This window comes from Ciconia boyciana, chromosome 1 (genome assembly GCF_034638445.1).
Source record: "Ciconia boyciana chromosome 1, ASM3463844v1, whole genome shotgun sequence".
Taxonomy (NCBI): domain Eukaryota; kingdom Metazoa; phylum Chordata; class Aves; order Ciconiiformes; family Ciconiidae; genus Ciconia; species Ciconia boyciana.
In genome coordinates this window covers 8,183,924-8,210,206 of record NC_132934.1, presented here as the reverse complement: position 1 = coordinate 8,210,206, position 26,283 = coordinate 8,183,924, and the positions used below count along the sequence as shown (strand labels likewise).

Here is a 26,283-nt window from a genome sequence, read left to right as displayed (position 1 = left end):
AGCGCACAGCATCCAGGATGGGCAGAATCCATCTCCCTGTATTTTAGACTTAGCTTCTACAAACTCTTCCCTGTGAAGAGAAAAGGCCCTTCAAGGCTTGGTGTGCCTTGAAAAAGCACACCAAAAAAGAGTCATTGTCCTGCTGGGCTCTACCCATCTTGGGTCAGCACCATCCAATATTCTTGATAAACCAAAGCAAACTCTTTGGAGCCAGGTCTTCAGATAGGATGTGCCAGCACCACGCTCCCACAAGCCGCTGAGGCTGTAGTGACCAAAACCATCTTTTTCAGAGAAGGGTCATTAGGGGGTTTTTTGCATGCATTGCAGAGCAATTGGAAAGAAAGAGCAAGACACTGCAGCCCCCCCCTAAAACTCCCCTATTGTCTGTGAGTGGTGGTTGTTCATTTTAACCAGCAGGTAGAGATGTAACTCCACTTCATCCCAAGAGACCTGTACATGAAGCAGAAGCAGCATAGCCTGGAGCTGTGAGACCTCCATGCTCAAGTAGTTGTAGTAGCACTAGGCATGTCTCTGTTGTTCTAGTGAGATATTCCCACTGATTTAAGAGCCTAAAGGCATCTTTTAGTGCACACAGCTTAACAGTTAGTAAACAATTAACTTCAGGCTGAAGAGTGAATGATTAACAAAGTCAGCCAAAGGACTTCCATATGGCCAATAAACAGACAGAGAAATTGTTTAACTTATCACCAAAAAGAAAATGACCTTATAGGAGGGTCTGGTAGTGTTTGGTTGTTTTGCAAGAAAAATCTCTATATAGTGTTATCCCATTTTCTTCCACAGAAGGCTAGCGGCAACGAAACTTAAGGTGAGCCTTTTTTCTCAGACTTGTAAACATTATCAGTGTTTGCATTCTCTGGTTGACTGAAGAGAACCCAAGGGGAATAAAGAGTTGTGGAAATGAGATAAAATGTGAGGCATCCCAAAATTCAGCTGTGAATGTAGCTTGACAAAGATTTTCCCTGTGACAGCCAAACATCAGTTTCTGCCATTTCTTCCCAGTGTTATCCTTTCTCTGAGATGAAATGAAGCGTGCTGTGAAAATACTCTGTCCCTTGCCATAAGGTCTCCACAACGCTCTATGGATTCTCATTACAGAAGAATTTAATTTGTAGTATTGTTGTAAACCCAAAGCATCAGTAGTGGATTGACTTCCCATTTAAACATGTGAAAACAAGAGCTGAGTTTGACCCATCCTACCAAGCAATACAAAGCACAGGTAAAATCAGTAGCTTTAAGTGTCTGATCAGAGAGAAATCACCTGCTTGTCGACAGCATGAGCAAAGTAATCAGCACATTAATTGTGTCCAGAAAGTGAAAGATTGCTGCGTGATGTCACTTGGCCTTTTCCAAACAGCAAGAGATAGAGTGAACTTTCCCAATTCCAGAGGCAAAATGAGATATTTACACAGGAGAAGCAATAGCCTAATTAAGGGCTGCTTTATTGCAGAACAAATAGAGATTCTCTCTGCTTTAGGGCATAATGAAGCATTGTCAAGTCAGTAATTGCATTGATGGAGTGGTTAAACTTGTGCTTCTTGTGGTGAAGGAATGACAGACCAGTAACTTAAAAAAACATAAAGTAGGGATTGATGTGAAATGTATAGAAACTAGTGAACAATGGGGAGGAGGAAGCTGACAAATTGGTCTCTATCCTGACTGATCATAGAACATCAGGACAGTCAAAAAGGCAAAAGAAACATGAAACTGAGATCAGTTAAAGGGAGTCCAATTCACTTGCATAACTCCTTGCTGCATGATACAATAGAGGTCAAGAGCTTAGAAGGCTTTAAGATAGGACTAAAAGTGTGTATGGGTGACCCCTCCATCCAGAGTTATAACATTGAATTGGTTGTTTTCGAACAGGATTTTGGGAGGGGTTATAAACCCTCATGTTCAAGGAGGGTGTTTGATTTGTCAGCAAGTTGGTTTCTGTTGTCAGAGGTATAGAGCATGTGTAACGGTCCTCTCACTAGCATGCCACTGAGCCACAGGCTGTATTCAGAAAGGGCTGGCCTTTCTCTAGAGCACCCTGAATCAAGTGGAGTCAGAGACAATGTATTGGACTCGTGTCTAATTGGGCTCTTCTTGGAATGGCATTGTTTCCTAAGACTTTTGTAAACATCTCTGCATTGCAGACAAGGATAAAATATTTCAAATTTACAAATCATATAAGAGGAGCAGAAAACATTTCCAGGAAATACTGGCTTAAAAGCTAGTGGAGTCTCAGTGGCATTGCTATAATAAATTATTCACTCTGATTAGCTGACTGTTAAGGACTACCTGCTGACTCCTTCTGCTCAGCGCTTTTATTTCTCTTCCCGTTGCTGATCCTTCATGCTTTTTGGATTACGGACTTGGCTGTAAACTGAACCAGTCTTCAGGTCACGGCGGGTTCAACTCATTTTATACTGCAGTAATTCAGTCTTGGTTTAGTATTTGGAGATGTGGAGCACTGGAGGAGGGAGACATACAAAGTGAGGTTCCTTACCATGCTGTTTCTTCTCATGAAGAGAGGTTGCTCACCCCATTTCCTTCCATTTCAAAATGTAAGATCCAGACCTGTGACTGCTGAAGAGCAGCCATAGTTTAAGACCTTCCCCTGCTGAAATATCTTATTCCATCCCTGTTACACAGGAGACCATGTTCTCACTAGCACCGTTTTTGCTGCTGCTTGCCCTCGATTTGGGTTGTCTACCATCCAGCACCAGGCTCTTCCCCTTTCAACACCCACTACTCCATGCCTTACCACTGGACTTCATTGTGCCAAAAAGCTGCCAAGAGCACTGGGAGATGAATAAATCAAGTCAGAGCACATTGGGCTGGAAAGCAGGATTTTGTCCCTGACACAGGATTTCCACGGGATTTGGCCGGACATGCCACTGGGCTGTCATTCAGTGAACATTTCTTTTGGCAACAGTACCAGCTGAAGTGGCCTTCACCACCCTACTCCCCCATCGCAATCCTGCCACCACCGCTCATTTCCTCCCCTGGGCCCCTTCCTCAGTCATGCTGGTATAATTGTGTGGCCGGGAAGGAAACTGCTCCAGAAAAGGGATCAGAGCTCAGCATAACCCAGCCAAAAAAAGTGGTCACTTTTAACCTTGATCAGTTCCCAATCCCATTCACCATCTGGCCCACAATCAGTATCCTACAGCACAGCTGTAGGAGCTGGGTATGGGTGCAAGCTGCATAAATCACGGCAGCCAGAGAAAGAAACTGCCATTAACCTACACAGTAACTTTGTGGAGCGAGACAAGGGCTCCATAGCTTGGAACAAGATGGAAGAAGTTTGGCTGCATGGAATTTGCCATGGCTGAACCAGGATGAATTAACAGTTAAGTATGGGTCATCATCACCACTTTTTCTCATATCAGCTGGAAAAAGTTTGTTTCAGTGTCTCTTCCAAACAGGGCTGATCTCAGACCACTAAGTAGATTGTCTAGGTAAAGCAACTTCTTAAAATCATAGAATAGTCATGCTCAGTTTCCATTATTTAGGCAAATAAGTAGCTTGATCAACTATAATGCTTGTAAACACTAATACATAGTCTAAGGCACTGCTGTTTTATAAGGAAACCAGCACTATTTTGGTGGTTTAGTGTATGTGTACTATGGTGATACCGTCAGGCATACAGTCCCCAGGGGATTCTGTAAGAATTTACATTCACAAAGGCTACTGCATGATGTCCCATCCCCTGATCCAGCCAAGTCAAGCCCATGGCTACCATTAAATATAGGAGTAGTCCCATAAAAGTAAAACTCCCTTGCTCTAAGTGCTTTGTCATATTCAGGTCTTAAAGGGTAATTCTCTATAAAAGCAGCAGCCAAGTCTTAAATGATTCTGCAGCACACAGCAGGAACTTCAACAAGATGCGAAGACAAATGACTCCGACAGCAGAAAGTGAAACAAATTGGACCTCAGCGCCCTGGAGTTAGGGTGGAGATCTGGAGCGAGATTGAAAGCTCCTCAAGCACTTGTGCTTGGCTCTGAAGTGGTAGCAGGCTCCCCACATGCCCCACCCTTCTCAAATGCTGTCTCTTAGCTCATCAGGACTCACTACTCCAAAGACCTGGGCATTTTTATCACCAGATGAAGACAGGCAGGGGCCCAGTTATTCAGTGGCTATGAATATGAGGCACCTTTAAGTCAGTGGCCTGGGCAGGAGGCTCAGAATGTCAGGCATTGCAGCCCTTTACCATGTACGTGGCATTGCTGCTGCTGTGGCACCCCATGCGCAGACACCCTGTGTCACAGGAGTATTTTTAGTCACACAACCTAATATGTATGTGCATCGTCATAGCAGTGTGGGATGGGGATGGCGGTTCCAAGACAGATGTACTTGAGTCATGCCACTAGAGAAGACAAAAGGATCCCTAAGAAAGAGAGTAACAGGAATGGTTTGTGGGCGGCATAAATCATTCTAGGGTGCCACAGCTGATTCATAGGCTACAGGCTGGGCATCCTTTATCTAATACATAGTATATTATGTCAGAAAGGAGAGATCTTCAATGCAGATGATCTAGTCACTTTGATTTGCCTGCAGAGGATAAAAGGGAGAAAAATTAACTTATCAAGATCAGGGAAAAAAGTTATCTGTAGATGTATTGATTTAGACACACCCAGCATGGTAACACCAATGCAATACATAACAGCATCTACCAGATATGTATGTGCAGCGAAGGTGGATTTGGTTGTATATAAAGTCAAAGTCTGATCTCCCAGTCTGTTATAGACACAAATATCAAGTTGCATTATGTAGACAAATAATGCTTTGTCCAAATAGCGGCTCTTTCCTTTGTGATCTGATGCTTTGCTGTCTCTCTGAGCCAATAAACCGCTTTGAAATTTAATAGGGAATTGTCTCTGCATAATGGAAATGAATGCAGAGTGGTGATTATATAAAACTAGATGCAATTTCTGTTTGGTCAAGCCAGAAATGTTTGTTGGGATGGTGTGGTCCCATGAGAACAGCACACAGCAAAAAGGATCTCAAATTGGACCAGAAATTGTCTGTTTGGCAAAAAAAGAGTCTTCAAGCCTGAGGGGAAGAAGTAATTAGATAGTGAGCTGGGATTGCTGACAGACCACTGAAAGTCCCACTTAGCCAAGCCACTCTCTCATTCCATGGGGGAAGGGAGGACGGCAAGCCTCTGGGAAGATCATTGGTGGGGTTGTTTTCCACATCAAATCACACAGGAAACCTTTTATTTTTTTTGTTTTGGGAAGTGAAAGAAAAAAAAATACCCCAAACTAATAGAAATACAGGAATGAATGGAAGTGTGGCAGGATGGAGGGCTAAGTTACGGTGCATCCCCATCTCATGACCTGGGGGCACCCTCAGCAATGGGTCACACTAATTCACAGGTGACAGCCCACAGAAATCTCTTGGTAAATCTGCCCCTGAAACAAGAGTCCATTTGTTTGAGCTGAGATGGTGCTGTTCTGCCTGGACCAAATCCTTCCTCATTCACTCTAACTAGTTTGACAGAGGTATGATTGATGGGAGCAGGGCTGGCTTGAGGCAGAACACAAATCCATGCCCGGAAATCATGGCCCCACTGAAATCACTGGGACAAAACTGCCATTGACTTAGCTGGAGCTGTGATCTCCATAGAGTTTAAGGCCAAAAAGGGACCGCTCATAACCCGCACCCTGACCTCCTGTATAACTCAGCCCCTAGAATTTTGCTTGCTGGTTTGTTCAGTGGAGGGAATTACATTTCCAAGGAGGAATTTTGTTGTTATGTTTGTTTTGTCTTTAAACTGCAAAACCAAAGACTTGCGAGTTTGTAGCTGCACCCATGCAAGTTGTGTGAAAATACTGTCATTGTTTAGTTCCATTGTTTAGTACCAGTTTTCGTATCAGGATGTCATCCAGGGTTGGCTCTTGCCCATAGCATAGGCGAGGGAAGGGGTTGCATTTGGGCTGTTAGAAATGTGCCACGTTATTTCCCTGCCTTTCCTAGAAGCCTTTAAGACCATCCAGTCTGGGTGGTAGTGCATGCATTTGGAGGGATGATTGTTCCTTCTGCATAGTATGATTTAACAAGGCATTAATCATCTAAGAAGCTGCAAGACTTGAAGGACTGGGAGACGCCATATAGGTCAGTAAGTCCAACAGCAATTACAGTTGGTCATTTATTAGATGCTTAGAATCAAAGAAAAATATAGGTCAAAAAGGCCTCTGGAGGTCTCCAGCCCAACCTCCTGCTCAAAGTCGGACCAACTTCAGAGTTTGATCAGGTTACTCACAGCCCTAGCGTTTGACCAGCTTCACTGATTGTTTTGGTTTTGTGGGGTTTTTAATATGTCTAGTCAGAATTTCCCTTGCTGCAACCCTGCAACCTGTGTCCATTGCCTCTTATACTTTTCCTGGGCACCTCTGAGAAAAGCCTGTCTCCATCTCTTTTGTAAATCCCCTTTAGGTCACCGAAGAGAGCAGACAAACAGCAGGTAGATCCTCTCTAGAATTCTGCAAACTGTTTGATTCTGAACGGCCACCAAGCGTGATATCTGGAACCCCTGAGAGCACATGCATCGCTGAGTAACCCCATTCTGCCTGTGCCCCATCTCAGGTGCTTCAAGGGAAGAGATACACATAGAAAAAGGAAAGAGAATGAGACACCAAACACCTGGGCATTTATATCTGGTTCTTAATAGACCCAATGCAAAACAGTTCAGGCTGTGTCCCCACAGGGTCATCCAGCCACAGTGCACACTGCCCAGTTCAGTGCCAAGTCCAGCTCTTCAGGGCACAGCAGGCAGATGACAGTATCAGGGACCAACTACCCCAACCTCAGGATAGAGGAGCCTGAGAATTGCCCCACATGGTACTATTTGGACATGTTTCTCCAGGTACCATAATCCAGAGAGCACTGTGCACCAACCACCAGCGCTGCCATTCAGCAACCCTTTCTGTCCCGTCCCTGAGCTGCAGACCAACGCAGAAGCCAGCAACAGCCTCATTACTGGCAGGGGTTCCCAAATGTATGGCATGGTCCCTCTGCTGGGTACTGAGACAAGGCTTCCCAAGCACAAAGGGACAGAGCACGGCCCAGTGCCTAGCACAGATTAACTAAGCTCCCCACACCTCAGTGAAGTACAGGTCACCCAGGACATGAGTGACCAAGCCAGAAACACTCCCCTGTATTTCATTCACAAAACACCCCCACTTCTTTATCAGGAGCCTCTGGCATTTTTCAAATGCTCTCACACTGACCTTACCTCCTGCTGTGTGCAAACTCCACGGGCACCAGCCCCACAGTCAATAAAAATGGTAAAAACCTTCTTAAGACTCACATGGCTGAAACGGATGCAGATCCCTGGGCCTCCTCTCCTTCAGGCTCAGCTTAATTAGGGAGCAGCCAGCAAACCACAAGTGTGCTCACAAAAGCAGCTTGGGTCTGAAGGGCTTTGACTGCAGCTCTTTGTAACTAGTCACAAACATCTGGTGGCTGGCAAGCTTGCCTGCCTCTTGGAAGGGGTTTCCAATGAGAAAATTCCTGTAGCTTGCACCTGAATTCTCCGCAGTGCACCATGCAGCACTTCGATCTCTCCCCTGGCTCCTCTTCTAGGCTGCCAGCTTTGCAGAAAAGCCGTTTCTGGCACTGGCTTCCCCACCATACCTTCCCCACCCACCCCAACACATTTGAAACAGTAGACATGGTCCGATAGGGAACAATTATTCCCTTGAATGTTTGTGGGTTGATAAGCAGTCTTGCAAATTCAAGTGATAGTGGTGTTTTCAGTTTTATTGGCACGATGAAACAGAGCCCATGGTGGGGACGGTCCCCCAGGGGAGGAGGGAATAAGGGTAATTCTTTTCTCCTCTTTTAGTAGCCCCTTTCCCTTTTATGTGCATGGGTGAGTGTGCAGCCATGCTCAAAAGCCAGTCTCAGGGAGACTTCCTTAAGTATCTATTGAAGATTAAATGATCTCATGTGCAGCCTGTAATGATGGCCACTACCAAAAATTGTTCCCATCTGAAAGCTGCCCAGTGCTGCATGATCCGAAACGGGCTGCTGACCTCAGAAGAGATCCCAGTGGGCAAACCACCACATCATAGAAACTCAGCCCACCACAAGCACCACTAATTGTCCCCTTGTCTGTGGGCTCGGAGTGAAGGCAGCTACTAAAGGGCAGGGGAACTGTGCTCTCAGCCTGTATTACCGAGTGACTTTCTCCTAAGCCTCATTTCCAGCGTGTTTGGGGAGATGCTGTCCCAGTCCTTGCTGTGAGGTACCTTTTGACTGGCAAAAGTCACTACGCCCCTAATACAACTCCAGAAAAAGCCAATACAAATTGTACCACCCACAGGGGCAGGCATTGGATTTGGCCCTGCAAATCAACCAAAGACAATCATAAGCCAAATAACCCAAAACCAGGCCCAGCCTCGGTGTAGGAAGAGGCAAACCTGCCATGAACATGGATGCTTTGACTCAAACTAGCCCCAAAACCAGCACGCATCTGTTGTCACTGCATTTCTGCAAGACTTTGTTGAAATTACGACCAGCTCCCTGCTGTGGCTCATATTCCCCAGTGAAGGTTGCAAGCACCAGCATGGTAAAAGGATCTTGATGGGTAAAAATTATGCTTCCATTTAAGAAGACCCACTAATGGCACCTTGTGCATCTGTCACTGAATTAACAACATCAGTTTGAAACCATACGTAAGCTGGGCAACTGGTGAAGGGAACAGCTTGCTTACATTAGGAGGTCTGGCTGAAGGGAGACCTTCGGCTTTGTTTCTCCTGAGGGGTTGTGATCAGCTAACAGGAAAGCGGATACTTTCTTGTGGGTATTCACATTTTTGCAGATTGGATGCCTTATGTATAGGAAGGGTGAGACCTCTCAAATCAACGTGGGCAAAAGGAGTAGGAGGCTGCAGAATAATATTTGGGGAGCAAAGGGAGAGCAGTTACAGCAACGTGTATGTTCTGGAGAGTAGGACTATGGAAAAAAAGACACAAACTGAGGTTGTGGGGTCACTTTCACCTCCTCCCTCCCAAGACTCTGGATTTGCCTCCTTCCGCACTCTGCCAAGAAAAACAAAGAAATGAAATATAAAAATGCAGCGATCTGGGGAACAGCTCCGGTGCCCAAAATGTAGGTGTCTAATGCCATTTTAGGCACTGCTGGGGATCCAAGACATCTGCGTGGGGCTGGCAGATATGGTACCGGGGCCAGGCAGGGTACCCCAGGGCATGGAAAATGGCACTCGACGCCTACGTTTGTGCGTCTGAACAGCTCCCCCAGAGCCCTGTGTGTTTGGACAGTTGGAGTTAATCATTGAAGGGAAACGGAGCTGCAGTTAATGAACTGAGCACTGTGAGGTTTGGTAGCAGAGAGGATAAAATAGGAAAGGATTGGAGCACAGGGGAGAGTCCAGCAGAGTCCGAGGGAGGAGGATGGGGAGGAGAGCGGCTGCCAACAGCTCGGAAAAGGGTTTCAAATTCCTTCTGCGCCACGCTGAAGTTTAGTCATAAATGACAACGGGGGACCTGGGGACAGAGGGATATTTTCTGAAGGGTGTGATCTGCTGGTTTTTTAGACCCTTATGTGTTCCACATGTCTGCGCGCCTCCCAAACACGTCCTCTGCACATGCCGTGCGGCACGGACGCGTTATCCTCCCCGCCTTGCGGACAGGCATCTGGAAGCATGGAGGGATGATTTCAGCAGCCCACATGGCAGTCTCAGGCTTGACCCCGGTTGTTGTCAGTGGGAGTTTAGGCCCCAAACTTCCTTTTCATGCCTTTGAAGCTCAGCTACAGCTCTCTGGGTGCTTGCAGGGGAGACAGACTTCATGGTCAGACCTCAGCTCCCAGCTTAACCCTTTCACCCCACGTCTGTCCTCCCTTGGTGGGTATTTCTGTCCTCTGTTTGGTGATTATGACTTTCATGCAGCAGTTAATTTTTCCAATGGAGGAATAAAATAATCCTCTAAGGACAGGAATAAAATAATCCTAACCCAGCCCTTCAAGCTTCCCGTCCCTCCTGGCCCCCTTCCTCCCCTACCCTCTGTGTGGACAGCCCCAGAGTACAGCTCAGTGCCCTCCTTACCCCACCCTTCCTTCCAAACACCCCATTATAGAAAGAAAAAAAGAAAAGAAAAAAAAAAGAACAAAACAAAAAAAACCCCACAAGTCCTGGCCGGAAACTTCTACAAACACAAATATTTTCAATTTTGCTGCCCCTGAAGTATTAGTGAGGATAAAATGTTTGGGTCCTCACTGTGGCTTGTTTTATTTGCTAGATTTCACCTCCACCAGCAGCTTAATCAGTGCAAATCAAATTACGCCTCCTGTTTACTTATCTCCAGAGCACTGACACTGGCAAGCGGCTTATCTCGGTGCGGCAGGAGCCAGCGCCTTCCTTGGGGGTAGAACAGGAACTCCACAGAAGCTGCTTGTAGTGGGAGAGGGAGTATAAATCAGGGAAAGCTCTGCTGGCTCTGCTCCCCAGCAGCGAGGTTACTTGCTAGGGGCGGCGTGGGGAAGCCAAAGCGCGAGATGCCCGGGGGTGGAGGCTGCCTCCTCCCTGTGGATTAGCAGCCTGGAAGCCAGGGTTTGGATTTTGGCTTACTCATTTGTAAAGAGGAGGCGGTGGTGGACGTGTCCGTGGTGGTGACGGTGCGGTGGTTTGGAGAGCTGACACACGGTGTTTTGCAGTCACCGCGTCCCTCGTGCTGCCTGGGAGACAGAGCTTGCTTCACGGCAGAGGTGTGGGTACGGGGACCACGTGAGCGTGTCCCACTGCCCAGGAGCACGTACACTCAGCGGGCAGGCAGAGACCCCCTGGCCCACGCTGACTCGGGCGAGGGCACACAGCCAGCACCTGGTAGACCTGCATTTTACTCCTGTGACTGCTTCATGCCTCAGTTTCCCCCCTTGGTGATAGCGTTGGCTTTGTCTGCGTGCTGCTTTGAGATGCCCCACCGGGGCAGCCTGTAAAATGGAGGCAGGAATATGACTTGGTTATTGCCGCGTTTTGCACTGCCGGGAGCACGCTGGAGCCCTGGGCATCGCCAACACCTGGGACAGACAAACTGACTCCGCTCGGCTTATGCTCATGCGAGTTTTACGTTGATTGCGGGGGTAAAAGCAGAGCTGGGCACCGCAGTTCAGCGGAGCTGTGCCAGTCGCCTCCGTGGGGGTCTCACCTACCCAGCCAGGCCGCCTTCGCCCCTCCGAGGTCTGCGCTGCACACCTTGCCCGAGGGAAAGGCTGCTGTGCCAGGGAATACACACCAGCTGCCCGCCCTCGAAGGGAAAAGTAGCCGAATCCCGGTTTTCCCGTGGCTTGCATGTGTTTAAACCGTATTTCGTCCCGCAAAGTGAAACGGGCTCCCTTCCCCGCCTCCCCCCGGCACCGAGCCCGCCGCAGGCAGCGGGGGCCGGCCGGGAGGGCACCGCCCGCCCCCGGGACTGCCCCGAGGCTCCTGGGCGGGGGGCGCGGGCGGGACGCGGGGCCGAGCCGAGCCGAGCCGGGGCGGAGCGGAGTGGAGCGGGGCAGCCCCGCCGCAGCGCCGGGAGGAAGCGGCGGGGCGGGCAGGGCTGGGCGAGGGTGTGCGCGGAGGCGCCTCACCCCCTTCTTCTCCCCGCAGATCTTCCAATGGAGGCAGCTGGAGAACCTCTATTTCCGCGAGAAGAAGTTCTCGGTGGAGGTGCACGACCCGCGCAGGTGAGAGCCGAGCCGAGCCGGGCTTTGCGGTGCCGAGCCGGGCTGAGCCGAGCCGGGCTGAGCTGAGCCGAGCCGGGCTTTGCGGTGCCGAGCCGGGCTGAGCCGAGCCGAGCTGGGCTTTGCGGTGCCGAGCCGGGCTGAGCCGAGCCGGGCTTTGCGGTGCCGAGCCGGGCTGAGCCATGCCGAGCCGGGTCGTGGCGATCCGCGCTCCCCCGCCGCTGTGCAGGGCTTGCTGCGCTCGGCGGCTGGGAAGCCCGTAAGCAAGGGGCAGCGGGTTCCGAGCCGGGGGCTGCTGCTTCCTTGCAGCGGGACATTTTGGGTTCGGGTGGGTGTTTTTGAGGATGTGTTTCCCCTCGGCTCCTAGCGATATTTTTTTTCCTTCCCTCTGTTTTGGCACCTTCTGACCCCCGGGGCTGTGCAGCTCCAGTGCCCCAGCTGCGGTGCCGGCAACCCCCGTGCGTGGAAGGGGGGTTGCCTTGTCCCCGTGTTGCACTTGGAGCCTGGAGATGGGCGCCAGATTTTGTACTCACATGCTTCCTTGTAAATAAATATTCAGTGGTGCAACTGAAAGGAATGGCACGGTACCAGAGGTGTACCGGCAGTCTGGATGAAAGCCCATCAGTCTTTTTGGCACAGTCTTTTTTTCTTACTTTGGAGACCTAACGTGGGAGAGAGTTCAAGTGACTGTGCTGCATCTAATCAGCCCGTTCGGCACCCTTTGCTCGTTTGCATTAGTGGATGGTTACTGCAGTGACCAGTGTGTATATTGCTCTGTAAGTTGTTCTCGCTAAAAGCAATGTCCCACTTGCAATGTAAGTATGAATACGGCTGATGGAAACCAGCTCTCTTCCCAGACTGATTTGATGTGCTGCTGGTAGTAGCGTGTTTTGCTGATCACTCAGCTGTGATCCTGTTTCACCTGTTTCCCGTGCCTATCTGTCTACTAATATATGTATTTTTATTAGGGGAATTTTGCATGCAGTTTCTGTGCTTCTTTGCTGTGATATGAACGTGGTCACACCAATACAACAGTGCCTGTCTCCATAGGTGCATTTTGTTAAAGCAAAAACTGAGTAGAGCAGCTCATACCATTTTGCAGCTCCAGGTCAGCAGAGCCTTGAAGCATCTGCTTAATATTAAGCATGTAAATTGTCGCATGAAATCTATCAGAGCAAATTCCCAAAGTTGAGAATACACTGGGAGATCTTCCAGCAACGGGAGCTGGGGGTGGTGTACTCCTTCCCCCACCGAGCCTCCGGCAGCGGGCGAGGCATCAGAAACGCGTGCGGCAAGCAACCAGCAGCGAGAAGCCCCCGAACGCCCAGGCTGGCCGTTTCCTGTAAGCAGCAATTGCAAGGAAAAGAAAGCAAATAGCTCTGGGACATTAAAATCATGATGATATTTGCCACTCAATGTCATGCATGAAATGTGACCACACAGAGGAACCTCTTCTGTCTCATTTGTATTTAGATGATAGGAAGTACTGACACAGAAGAGCTTCCGTTTTTTATTCCATTGCACTGTTTCTCTGAATCAACACCAAGAGGACAAAACCCTGTCCCAGGTTTTCAGCCTGGTATTTTCTCACTACAAGGGAATTCGGTTGGTTGATTTTCATATCCAGAGAGTACCACCATCCAGGTCAAAATGGTACACTGGCTGTAAAGCAGCAAGGCACGTTGCAGTGGCGTGGTGGGAACACAGCTCAGGTTGTAGTCTCCTGGCCAAGTGGGATGGACTCCTGCAAGGAGTTGTTCGACGTGTGGAGGCGGAGGAGTAGCCAACACAGTGCTCTCTCTGCATTCCTCTCTGTGTAGCCAAACCAGAGCCTGAGTCAGCGAAGCCACACTCGCAGGAGAGCAAGCACGGCTCCGTGGTTGTGGCCAGGGCTGGGCAGCACAATGTATGTTTTTAAGCCCTGCCTCTGCCCGTGGCTTCCCGCCCCAAAGAAGCCATTTAACCTCTCTTCATCGTGGCTACTTATCCCGGGAAGGAGGGGAATGATACGTTTTAGGGGGTATTGACAGGGTTAATTCCATAACGCATGTGGCATGCGTGGAGGGAAGTCATGGAAAAAACACCCATGGGCCATCTCTCACAGATCCTCAAAAGACAGCTGTGAAAAGCAAGTCCACAGCTCTGACCAGCTAAGTCTGCAGACTTTCTAATGGGGCCTGCAGTTTTGATGGGAAACATGTACAGATCCCAAAAAGAAAAAAAATTGGAAATCACTGCATTTAAGATGAGAAGATGAATGGCTTGCAAAAGTATGTTTCTGAGAGTTCAAAATCAGTAACTGCGTTTGAACTGGATGGGATGACACTAGAATTAAGGCTTTAGCCCATGTTTGCTTGCCTTAATGCCTTAGAGCCTTATATGCCAATGTGCTGCAGTGGTTTGTGTCCCTTACACCAACATAAAGCATCCAGTTGGATGCCCTCTCCAGCCCCAAGAGCACCTCCCAGCACAGCCTTCATTCCCTGTCCAGTGACAGGGATGAGGCAGCCCAGCACCCATCCTCATTAGGACCATCAGCCACCGTCCTGTTGCATCTGTGGAGAGTTTTCTCACAAGAACAATACTCATAACGGGACAAGGTCTTCTGCTGCATTCGCATGGAAAGGACTCAGCACAGGGTAACACTGAAACATGAGATCCCAGTTGTCTCAGACCTTGTTTGCATTGGCTGCAGCTGTTTTCTCAGAGAAACTTCACTCCAATTTGTAGCTTCACAATTTGACTTTAACACATTTTGCAGCACTGAAAAGGCCCTGACACAAGACCTGTCAGCCCTCTCCCAGGCTGAACCTGGCCAGCAGTTCCCATTTCACTGTAGAGTTTTGCTTTTCTTTCATTCTTGGCTCTATCACAACTTTCTTTGACCATGTGCCTCCCCTCCCCATGTTCACCTCCAATTTTGGACAGGGCAGTAGCCCCCAGGCACCAGAGCAGAGGTGGCCAGTGCAGGTGCAGGAGGGGAACCACTGCTGTAGCAGGCTTGAGGACTTCCAAGTGCTGGGAAGAGAGTCGACCATCCCTTGCACTGCACAGTAGAGCTCCTGGGCTGTCCTGCAGTGTCACCTCCACATCTGCATCGTGCAGAGTTCCTGCTGGCTATGGACTGTAGCAGCCTGTCTGTAGCACACCCTGCTCCCCAGGCTCTCTCTTGCACCGGCCCCTCTTCACCATCCATGTCCCTACGTGAAAGGCTATAACAAAAGTGTCACGTTTCTGAGCTAGCCTGTGTACCAGTGCTCACATTCATTTCATGATCGTACTCCACCACAAGACTCTTCTTAACAGACTGGAGACGAGGACCTCATTTATTAGGGGCTCTCTAGGTCGGTGGCTTGGTTTACTCCAGCTGGTGCTACATCCCTGCAGTGGGAGGGGTTCTGCAGACCAGGACGCTGCGAGCCTGCATGTGCTGGTGTGCCGGTGTCAGGGGCTCTGCTGGTGCGTTAGAGTTGAGGGGTGGGGAGGAATAATCAAGCAGTTTTGTACAGCTGTGAAAGCATGGGGAAACCTAACCTGTGCTTTTTGCTAAGATTTGAGGACAATTGGGAGTCCCAGAGAGGAAACATTTAGCTCTTATTTTTCCTGTTTTTATATTAACTCAGCTAATCGCTGAGTAACATTCTTCTCTCCAGGGCACTAGGCAGCCTTCTCTGAGCCTCACAGCTCCCCTTTCCCATACCACATGGCAAGTCCTGCTACATCTGTTTACAAGTAGGGAAATCAAGGTACCTGAAGAGTTTCTCCCACATTCTCTAAAGCAGGCATTGATCCTGTGGATCTTTAGTTGTCACCTGGGTCTTAATATTTGAGAACCACCATCCAAAGCCAGAGGTAGCGGAGGGTGTGAGGACTTGGCCTCAGGTGTCTCAGCATGTGATGAGACACGGAGGATTCACACATGCTTTGGCGTTAGTGACTCCCCTGGGACACGTAGCAGGTCAGCATCAGCTCAGCCAAACCCAGGAATACAGTCTGAACTGGACAAACTGGATGATGTTTACTGTTAGTCCTCTGGAGCTTGCTAACTTGAGGAGTTATTTAAAGTAAATGCTCTCCTGGCTTGAGTAGCTATTTATTGCTGTTCTCTAAGCATTTTTTCCCGTTAGCCAAGGGTGTGCGCAGTAAAGACAGCAGCTCTTACTATGAGGTCTGTGATAGGTTCTGCCACAGAAAACTATCTGGGGAAACCTTGGTCTAACCCCAGTCCATTCTTTTCTCCTCTCCAGGGCATCTGTGACCAGGAGGACTTTTGGGCATAGTGGCATCGCTGTGCATACGTGGTACGCCTGTCCAGCACTAATAAAGTCTATCTGGGCTATGGCCATTAGTCAACATCAGTTCTACCTGGACAGAAAGCAAAGCAAGGTAAGCATGCTGGAGGTGGGAAGTGCATATTGTGGTGGGTGAGTCCTTCTCACTCCCCACGGTCCCAGCAAGGTCAGGTCCAGATGGTGGCTCCTTTCCGACCCTCCCTTTCCACTCGAGATCAAAAAAAGGCAAATTGACTCAAAATATCTGCTGGCTTTGGCCAGGTTGAGGGAATTTGTATCTAATTCATGTCTATGGGAGTGGCAACTGAGGGGAAGGTCCTACTGAAAACTGTGGCCAAATTGGAGGAGCCAAAGTTTGCAAGCAGATAGGGTTGTGTCCCTGTCTGGATGGTTTCCACATGTCTTCTGCTTCCTGAACTCTGTCATAAAGTTAGGGCAGCTTCCAATAACTGAGTTCAAAGCAGATTCACACTTTACACCTGTTTCTGAATCCTTCTTGCTGTCCCTTGCTTTTTACTATCGTATTTTCCTAGACATGAGGGGTAGGGATATTATTTCTCTCTCCACACAGAATCTCACAGCAGAAGGAGAGGGCCAGGATGCTGACAGTCTGGCCTTACAAGGAACTGTCTTGATCTGGTGCTGCACAAAGGGCTGCTCAATACACGAAAGAAACCACCTTGAAACCAGAGGAGCGTGTGTTTTCCCTCTAATTCCTTTCACCAACACTAATTTTAGGCATACCCAGAGCAGCAGGAGATCACTTTGAGATCACTTTGAGACAGAAGAGAGACTTCTCATGCAGATGCCCCTTTCCATACATGCATGCTAGTGTAAGACTTTCCAGAGAAGATAAAAAGTGTTTTGAGTGGGTACCTGCTTATACAGCTGCCTGCATTGACCCCCATCTCTGGTGAGATGGCAGGAGTCTGCAGGGTGATACTCCTCAAAATGGCTGAAACAAGCTTAACATCTTACTATTGCTGAAAGCACTGCCCACATTTTCAGGCAGGGGCTGCTCCCTCCCATGCACAGGCCCTGGCCCTATCAGGTCCCTTCATGAGCCAGTTTAGCTCACTAAATGGACAGAAAAATATTTATTTTTCCTGTTTTTCTTCACTGCATTATTTTTCTTCCAGTTCCATGAATTGAATTGGCTTGCTGAAATTATGTGAAGGACCATCAGTGTGCTATTAGTCCAGCTCACTCTAAACCCTTCTGACATTGCTTTCCCCATCATGATCTCTGTGACTTTATTGTAGAGTGGGTAGCACTTTCGGATGCCTTGGGCAGACCCCATGGTTACACCCACTTTGGCCTTGTCCCATCTAATGCAAAAAAACAGGATTCATCTTAGTTGCTGTGAGCTGTATTGAATTTAGGGATGTAGCTAACTTCCCACCCCTGCCTAAATGCCAGCTGTGAATATGGACAAAATTGCACGCTCACCCGATACAGGTAATACTTTCCTGTCCCCCTCCTCTGCTCAGCACCACCAGGGCAATGCATAGCTCGCTCTCTTTTGCTCTCAACAAAAACAACTCGTCAAACAAACAGAAGTTTATTTTTTTTTACTTTTAGCCAGATGGATTTGCTGATCTAGCTGCAAGGTATTTAGGTCACAAGCAACCAACAAACAAAAGGAGATTCCCTCCTCCTCCCATTTCTTTGGTAAGAAACTGGGTCTCTTAAATGCCCAGGACTTCCCTTCAGTGACTTCTTTTGTTGTTGGCAGATTGTGTTTCAATCTGATCTCCCCCCTCTCACACTCCTACAGACAGCACCACCCACCAGCCCTCGTTTGTCAACCTGTCACGTCTGTGACCACGTCAGTGTGCTTTGTCACAATAATCCCGGTGGTCACGCTGAGGCTTTGAAGTTAAGGCATACAAATATTTTTGTCCCTTTCTCTTAAGGGAGCTGCTATTTTAGTCTGTTGTCCTCGTCTTTGACGTGACACTGTCAAGATTGATAGATCCATCAATTTTAATTGATCTGTTCAATTCATCCCGCTGGTCACTTCAGGACACTATACACATGTGCGCTTCTCTTTTGAAAACCAGTAAAACATACTCCAGAGTGGGGCAAAGTGAAATGTCTTCGTTTCAGTTCTCAAGGGCTTAGACAAACATTTATTTGAGTTTCAGGTCGCATGGGTTCGCATCCCCTTAAATCTCAGTCCCCACTTCAGTTGGGGATTGAACTTCAAAGCAAAACTTAGATATTCCCTCCTTTCATGTCCAAACTTGGCATTTCCTATCGTTTTGACAAAAGAAAGAAAAATAAGAACAAACTTAGAAGAGAAAGCCTGCTGGAGCTTACTGCAACTGAGCCTTCACTCCAGTGATGTAGATTAGATGGCAGGAGATATGACATAGTGATAAAGCAAGCTTGAACTCCATGCTCCTCACATAACTGGGCACCAGTTGGATCTGAACCTTCTGCACAGCTGCACTGGAAAAGCCCCTTCACTTGATTTTAAAAAGAAATAAAATCAGCTTTGCCTGGATTTTGACCCTTTTGCAAGGAAGTGAGGTCCCAGCCTTCTTTGCAGCCTCACTCCGCGTTGAACTCCTGCCAGCTCACCGAGTTCCCAGCGTCTCACTCCCTGCTGATCTGTCTCTCTCTCCCTGCAATCGAAGCGTAACATGGAGACTGAAAAGATCCCCAGCTTTCCAAGTGAACATGTCAGTGTGCAGAACTCCTGTCAGCTTCCCTTTTTTTCAGGAGACAGATGCAGCAGGACTTCAAGGCCTGTCTTTGCTCTGTTGACTGCACCAAGTCAATCAAACGTTTGGCCTAGAAGCCTTGAGAAGTCTCTTTTTGTGGGAATTTCGAACAGCACGTTCCTCCAAGCGCAAGGCTTTTTGGCTGAATGAACCGGTGGAAAATAGGCCAAGGGTTTCAAAAAATCACTTGCAGCAAAGCCCCATCACTGCAAGCAAGAGGGATAAATTCATCCCTAGTGTCCATCTACTCTTGCATTTCACTGATGGATTTTTCTTCACCCTCTGACCCTGTCAGAACAACACTGGGGATCAGTTTGGCCCTGTGCTTTGAAATGACTCATGAATGAGCCAGTCTCCCTCCATGTAAATGAGACTTGGCAGATCTGCACTAAGTGCTTTAAAATTTTTGAGCCTGCAGGGACTGCAGGGCCCGAGGGAGCGCTAATGGGATGTAATCTAGCTTTCCACTATTGTGCTGTCAGTACAAAGTCTAGCCCAGGCCTCGCGCTGGCTGCTGCTCACTGGCCTGTATGAAATGTGCTGTTGGTCTGATTCCTGCCGCGATGAGTGGCTGTCCAAAGCACAAGACCACCCGACGCTGATTGGCATTGCTGTAGGCAGCAGAGGCAGCAGGGATTGAGCAGCATGGAAGATTAACCCCATTCCTTTCAGGAGATGCTCCATCCCAACTGTTTAGTGCAGGGTACCGTTAGCACAACTGCAGTCGGATCTAAAACCTTCACCACCAGCTTCAGCAGGTTTGGATTGCACCCTCTGTGGAGGAAGATCACTCTGCCCTGCTGATCCCCTGTCTGCTCTCTTCTGGTTTTCTTTTCTTCTGTTCTGGCTCCAGGGATGCCAGGCTTCGGTCTTACACTACTTTTTCATTTGCCCTATGTAGGGCACGCTTCCAGCTGCTGGTGGCTTGGCATGCTAGCTAGGACCACAGCCTCCAGTTGCATTACCTTCACTCAGCGTTTTAGTTAGTGCCTAGGCAAACAGGTAGGGCTGGAGCGTGCTCTAATTTGCAGTCTGAATATGAGTGGAAATAAACTACAGGGCTTCTCGCTGTAACTATCTTACAAATACAGGAAAACCACTGCCTTGCAGAGCGGGAGGGCAGGATCTGTCTGCACAGACTTGGGGTTTGTACCTTTCCTAGACATCCAGTATATTGGGTTAGGCAGATAATAGGTTTGATCTATATGGCAGTTCCTGGGGTTATACAAGGTATACATAATCCTACATATATGCAGGGTCATACAGCGTGTGTGCACCTGCAGGGGATAAATCACCAGGATAGCAGCAGCCTGAAGACTTGTTACCTCCAAAGATCTGACATTGCAGCAAGACAGCAGTTCGTGCTCGGGCTCCTTATTGAAACTCAAGTAGCAGGAAATCTCATTAGATAAAAGCAGGGACCTTCCTCTTCACCTAGAACTAACCTTCCAGAGCTATGTGGAGAACATCTGTCACAAACCTTGTTTCTGACCGGGAACCTCAGATCCAAGAAGTTAAAAGATTGCTATCCTTCTCCCGGGGCTGAGTTTGGGGAGGAGCTGCTGGATATGAGGGGTGTCTAACTGGTTGTATCATTAGTTTAAGAGGGTCAGTACTGGTTGCGTGATCTGCTCTGACATCTTGGCAGGTAGTTCAGCCTCTGCACTCAAATAAGTGAGTGCACACGCCCTGTTCTTGGGGTTGTTGTGGAAATAAGCTTGTGAGGCATTTGGGTACCTCTGAATGGTAATGATAGAGGCTATAAATACCCAAGAATATGAAATTATGATAATACTTCTGAGGGTGTTTTCAGTATGAGGCTCTCCCAGTGCTGTCTTCATTTGAAGTCTTAAATTAATCTTAAATGTATAGTGCACAACAGGGAGACATTTTACTTCCCTTATTATTTCACTGATGTGCAAACAGGCAGGGGATCGCTAAGATTTAACCTTAAGTGTCTTACCCAAAGTCCCATAGCAAATCAGTAACAGAGCTAAGAGTGAAGCTCAGTGTGGTGAGCGCTCAGCCATCAGTTCAGCCTTAGTTCTTGTTAAAATGATTTTTGCTTCCTGAGGATGTGACATAACACTGAAAATCCCATCACGGCAAGCGTTCCTTGTAGTCCCATCTCATGTTAGTTCCAGTGGGAACAGATCACACCCTGGTATGTGGACGTCAATCAGCTTCTGATTTGTTAGCACTGCAATGATGTGCCCATCACCTGAACTGTATGACTAAGGCTGAGAGTCTCTTCTGGCCTTCAGGAGGTGCAGAGGTTAATGCTCAGGTGAACTGGGGCTTCGCCATCCTGTTGAAAAAAAGTCTTTGTGCGGCTGGAGAGCCTTGGCACAATGTCCCAAAAACTTTCTGGGTTCCGGGAAATAGAAATTGCAGGTCAGTGGCCCTGTGAGGCCAGGCTAATTGAAGCTCAGCAGCACAGGACTTGTGAGATTTGGGCAATGGGCTGAGCGCCAAGCTCCCTCCATCCATGACTGAGGAGCTCACATGAGGGTCAGCGAGCAAGAAGTCGATTTCCAGGTCAGAGATGAAATAGCAGTCATCTTTGTGTGCCATCTTAGGGACAGCGAGCTTCTTCCTGGTTGTCAGTTTCCTCCTTGTTAGCATGACTTGTTACCTGAAGTGAATTCAACAACCAATACATAAAATAGAGCTCGGAGCATAAGCTATTAGTTCAGAATAGGCAGGAGGAAATTTTCCATGTGGACATATTATTCTACAGTAGCTTAATGTAAAGTTTCGTTATATTTTTTTCTGAAGTGCTTGGAGATGACCCCAGTCAGAAATGACATTGAGGACTAGAGAGGCTTTGGGGTTGTTCTGATGTGGCAGTTGTTATTTTAAAGTCATCCTAAGGCTGTACTGGTCACAAAAAGGACTGAAAAATTCTTGTGGCCACCCAAGACACCCTCATACGTAGGGTTCTTCTTCCCAGTAGTGGTAGGGATATAACTGAAAGGCCGTCCCCAGCAACTTTGATCAATGTTCTTGATCCTCTTGTTCATGTTAAGCACCTGCTAGAGGCTGCCAGGAGAATGGACTGGAGATACTAATAGAGATACTAATAGTATTGCAGAGGTAAGGCAGCCACTAGGACTGAGTGAGCCCAACCCTGCAAGCAGCCACCATGCTCATTGCATTGCTCAGTGCCGCTGACCCCCTTGCCCTGAACATTTTCTGCCTTTGTTGGCTCTGTGGGAATAACCACAACTGAGCTCACTGCTCAACGAAGAGAAAGTTCTGGAGTTATCTCACCTGAACTTTCTGGGCATCTTGTTGTCTCAAATCCTTCTATAACCAGTGGAGAAAGGATGACATCTTAGGAAGTCAACTCATTGCCTCCTAATGTAGGAGGAGGACTAGATAATCATTGGAGGTCCCTTCCAACTGAAATATAATACAATATTCTATTCTATTCTATTCTATTCTATTCTGTTCTATTTGTTTATGCAGTATGCATGTTTACTTTCCCCTGGAGATGCCTAGATTGTTGACATTTGGTGGTGTACAATGGGTGACTCCTTGCCCCAGTGTGGCCAGTTACTGAGCTGGGGCTGGCTGTTGTTTCTTACTGGAGTAATATTAATGCTTTGAAGAGGTCCCTCACAGTAGGGGCATTGCATGCGGCTTGTTAGTCTGGACCATAACCTGAACATGTTTTCCTGCCAGTATTCCAGCTTCTCATGAGAGCCCATTTAAGCCATGTCCTCACTGTGTCTTGGTCCAAAGCTCACTGCAGATTTGAAAGGCCCCTCCTGGCTTCCTTTAGATGCTAGAGATGGTCTTTAGCCTTTGGGCTTTGCAGTTTATTATGTTGGCATTTCTGAAGGTTTCTTATTGTATGTGGTAACACAGTGACTCTATACCTGGTTTGTTTAAGAGGGAAAAATGTGCATGGCAAAGCAGAGAAAATAACAAACAACAGGAAGCGATGCCAGAATTGTACCCACTTAAGAATGTAAAAAGTGCAGCAGTGAATACCATACCAGATTGCTTCTATTCTGTAAAATAACCCAAGTTTGCTGTGGAGGACTGTTTCCTGCCACAGCAAAAGGACTTTTTCCTTCTGTGAGTTTTCAAGAAGCGCTAAATCATTACTAACTCCTGTGTCCATGTCCAGTCCAAGATTCATGCTGCAAGAAGCCTGAGTGAGATTGCAATTGACTTGACCGAAACTGGAACGCTCAAGACCTCAAAGCTGGCCAACATGGGGAGTAAAGGCAAAATTATCAGCGGCAGCAGCGGGAGTCTTCTGTCATCAGGTAGGTCCTTTATCCTGTAACTCGAGAGAATATGGTGGGAAGGGCCATGGCTGTGATATAATGGGGAGGAGCCAGAAGCTGCACTGCAGAAATGAAAGTCACTTCCCTTTAGCCTTTCTGTCTGTCCAGGTGTCAGTCCGTCTCTCAGCACGTTGCCCCACAAACAGCACAGGCAGCAGTCTCCCCCTCTCTCACTACCACTGCTCGTTTCCTCTTTGGCCCCAAGATGTCATCTCCAACTTCTCACTTCCCAGCTGAGACCTGGTCTCTCTCCACAGTTTCTACCATAATCACCCCTTGGCACCCAGCTCATCCCTAGGCAGATGCGTTTGTGAAGGAGCCCTCAACCAGCAGTGAGGAAGCAGTCAGCCAGTGCAGCTCACTAGGCCAATTGAGGCTGGGAATTGGTGATGTCCTTCAGCAGTGTTGAGGCAGGGTGGCTTCTTCACAGAGTGCGCATCTGTTTTGCCTCTCGATTGCTGGAATTTGCCTGGTGTCCCAGGCTCAAAAGAGCTATTCCCTAGCACTCTCCACCATACTAGTGTGGGGACCTAGAGGTTTCTTTTTGTGGCTTAGAGCACCTTCCTGTTATGGGGAAGACATAATCTGTGAAAGAAACCCAAGAGAAGTTGATATGGAGGAGAGCTAGAGCATCAGAAGAGAAGGACCAGGGAAGAGGAGTCAGGAACTTGTCTGTATTTCTTTGAAACTCTTCTGTCAGTCTGAACAGGACAAGCTATGTGTAAAACAGTGCTAAATGTCACTCCAGGAGCAAAGTAAGAATTGATAGTTTGCAAAGAGCTTGAAGCTGCGCAGGTAAGAAGCTCTTCAGGAGAGCAAAGTTGCTGGTATCACTATAATTACCAGTTCCATTCAATTAAATGCCCTCTGTTAAGTGTCACGTCAAGTTATCGAAATCCATTGTTTTGAGATGTGTAACACCAGAGAATAACCTTCTCATGCTTGACAAGGGAAGAGTCCATCTAAGAACACACATGCTTTAAAACTGAACCTACACTGGTGTAGTAGATCAGCTTTGCATCACTGTATCCTTCATGTCTCTTAAAAGCCACCCTCTCCTGCCTGGAAAATGTCCAGCAAGGGGTTAAAATGTGCAATGCTTACAGAGCTCCAGAGCAGCCTGCTGTGCAATTCTTTGCCTTGCCTGCAAACAGAGATGCCTTTCTGCTCCATAGGTCCTCCTGAGGAATTATACAATCCACTGTCTGTGTTTCCCATCGCTTAGGGAGTTGCAGTAGCTGAGCAGCTCCGGGACTGGTGTCGGGTTGTTGGAGCTCTTTGTTTGTTTGGCATTTTTTCCAGCTTTCCTGCTGGAAAGTAAATAACGTTAAGTACCCCAAGGAAGTTCTTAAGGTCTTTCCAAGATCTCAGCCTCCTGGGCACCATTCCCAAGTTTGTGAGAGCTACTTGGTAGTAATCCTGTTTTCATGTTAATACACTGACTTTTCGCCTTCCTGGAAAAAAACATGGGGGTCTCCTTCTGCCCTCACAGTGGCAGAGCAGTAGTCAGGTGAAAGCCAGCAGAAAATCAAGCCCATAAAAGCTTCTGTAGGGCCAGCACCTATTAGGGTTATGTGGATAGAAATAACAAACTGGGAGCTGCCCATGCTTTTATTTCTGTATTTTTTTTGCTCCCTACTCAAATCCCTTCTGGCTGAGCATGAGGTTTGCAGACTCAGCAGAATTGCACTAGTGACTAGACCCGTGCAAAGCTCATTGACCAGGTGAGTCATTTCTTCAGGCCTGGCTAGGTGGATTGGTCTACCTGGACGCCTGTGTAGGACTGTGTGAATCTCCGTTTCAGTTGAGGTGCTGCTGGTGGGCCAGGCAAGCATGGCCCCCTCCAGCTTCCTGTGTTCAGAGCTGCCTTTAGGTCCTACCAACTGTGAGGACAGGGCTCTCCCCAAAATATTAAGGAGAGCTATGGAGTTTGCTGCTGCTGTGTGCCTTCCAGCAGCTACAAGCAGCTACAAGAAGATGTCTGGCAGAGGAGGACAGATACCAGGGAACTGGAGACCCTGGATTGCTTCCACACAGTCACACAGACCCCTCTGCTCCAAGAGCCCCTTCCCTCGAGCCCGGCTGGCAGAGGTGACCCAGCCCTGTCCCACTGGACGGGAGGGGGCATTTGCTGCCTGTCCCGCTGGGCACAGTCACCGGCTCCGTCCCAGCCTTTGCGTTTCCTCCCATTGTGCCGAAGATTATCGGCACACAATCACAACAATGATGGGTTATCGTGGTACAGCCTGCACGCTGGAGAGAATAAGTGCAAATGATTAAGTGGCCACAGTAGATTTCCAGGCTATAAATACCCCGAGTGACTCGAAATCACAAGGGCAGGACTGAATCTCTGTTTGTCCCCGCTTCCCTACTGTTCTCAGTCCTTTTTTCCTGGAAATTCCTTGTAGCCATTTCCCCTCTCCATCTCACTCCTCTGCAGTGAAGGGGCTATCAGTGCCATGAGGAGCACCAAAGCTCCCCTGGGATTGCAGCAAGGCTGCAAGGAAATATTTGTTGTTGCTTCCAGCTGTCACACTGTCTGGCCAAGATCCTGCTGTGCAGTGCGAGACAGTCGCTGCCCCACATCACTTACCCTCTCAAGACACGGCAGAGGGGAGATGGAGTCATACTGGGGCAGTGACTTCCCCATGGTTACAGCAATTCAGGGCCAAAGCCTAAGCTCCTCTGTGTTTCCCAGGCCCTCGATCTCAGTCCGTGTCCGCTGCAGAGTTGTAAGTTTGATACTTGATGCTCCCAAGTCCATTTCTGAGAAGCTCGCTGTTTAACTTCTGTCCTCATTTTGGCTCTGAAGGGGGCCCCCAAAACAGTGGGCTGCTGGGATTTATCTCAAGGATCTTCTGCTCAGGATCTCTGAGCCATCCCTGGACATCTGGGGCAAGATTTGCCCAGGAATAAAAGCTCTGCTTTCACACTGGCATGAACCCTAATCAAAGCCAGCAGAGATGGTTATCGGAGTGAAATCAGGTTAGGTCTAAGGTGGATTTTTTCTTTGGTCTGTGCCCTAAGAGCTCTGCAGGGCTCCTAGCTAGTGAGGAGCCCTGTTATTACTGGGTTATTGTTGGACTGAACCCCAGACCGCCTTCTTCATCTCAGTGGGCAGAGGAGAGACCACAGAGGAGCATCTCTGCTTTAGCTCTGCAGACACGTTCAAGGAGTGTCCGTCCCCCTGAGCCCCATTCCTTCATCAGCGGTGTTTTCATGTGCAGAGGCCTGTTTACATTTGAAAATGCCATGACAGAGCCCAT

At 48.2% G+C, this 26,283-nt stretch overlaps 1 protein-coding gene across 5 annotated transcripts in view; it reads left to right on the top strand.

Annotated features, from left to right (window-relative positions):
• FRMD4A (FERM domain containing 4A) overlaps window positions 1-26,283 on the top strand; it is a 211,169-nt gene that overhangs the window by 158,669 nt on the left and 26,217 nt on the right. For all 5 annotated transcript variants that reach the window (XM_072858165.1, XM_072858156.1, XM_072858174.1 and 2 more), the window contains exons 12-14: window positions 11,622-11,698; window positions 15,943-16,081; window positions 22,855-22,996. In XM_072858165.1, coding sequence (XP_072714266.1) covers window positions 11,622-11,698; window positions 15,943-16,081; window positions 22,855-22,996 — 358 coding nt within the window. The remainder of the gene's footprint in view (window positions 1-11,621; window positions 11,699-15,942; window positions 16,082-22,854; window positions 22,997-26,283) is intronic.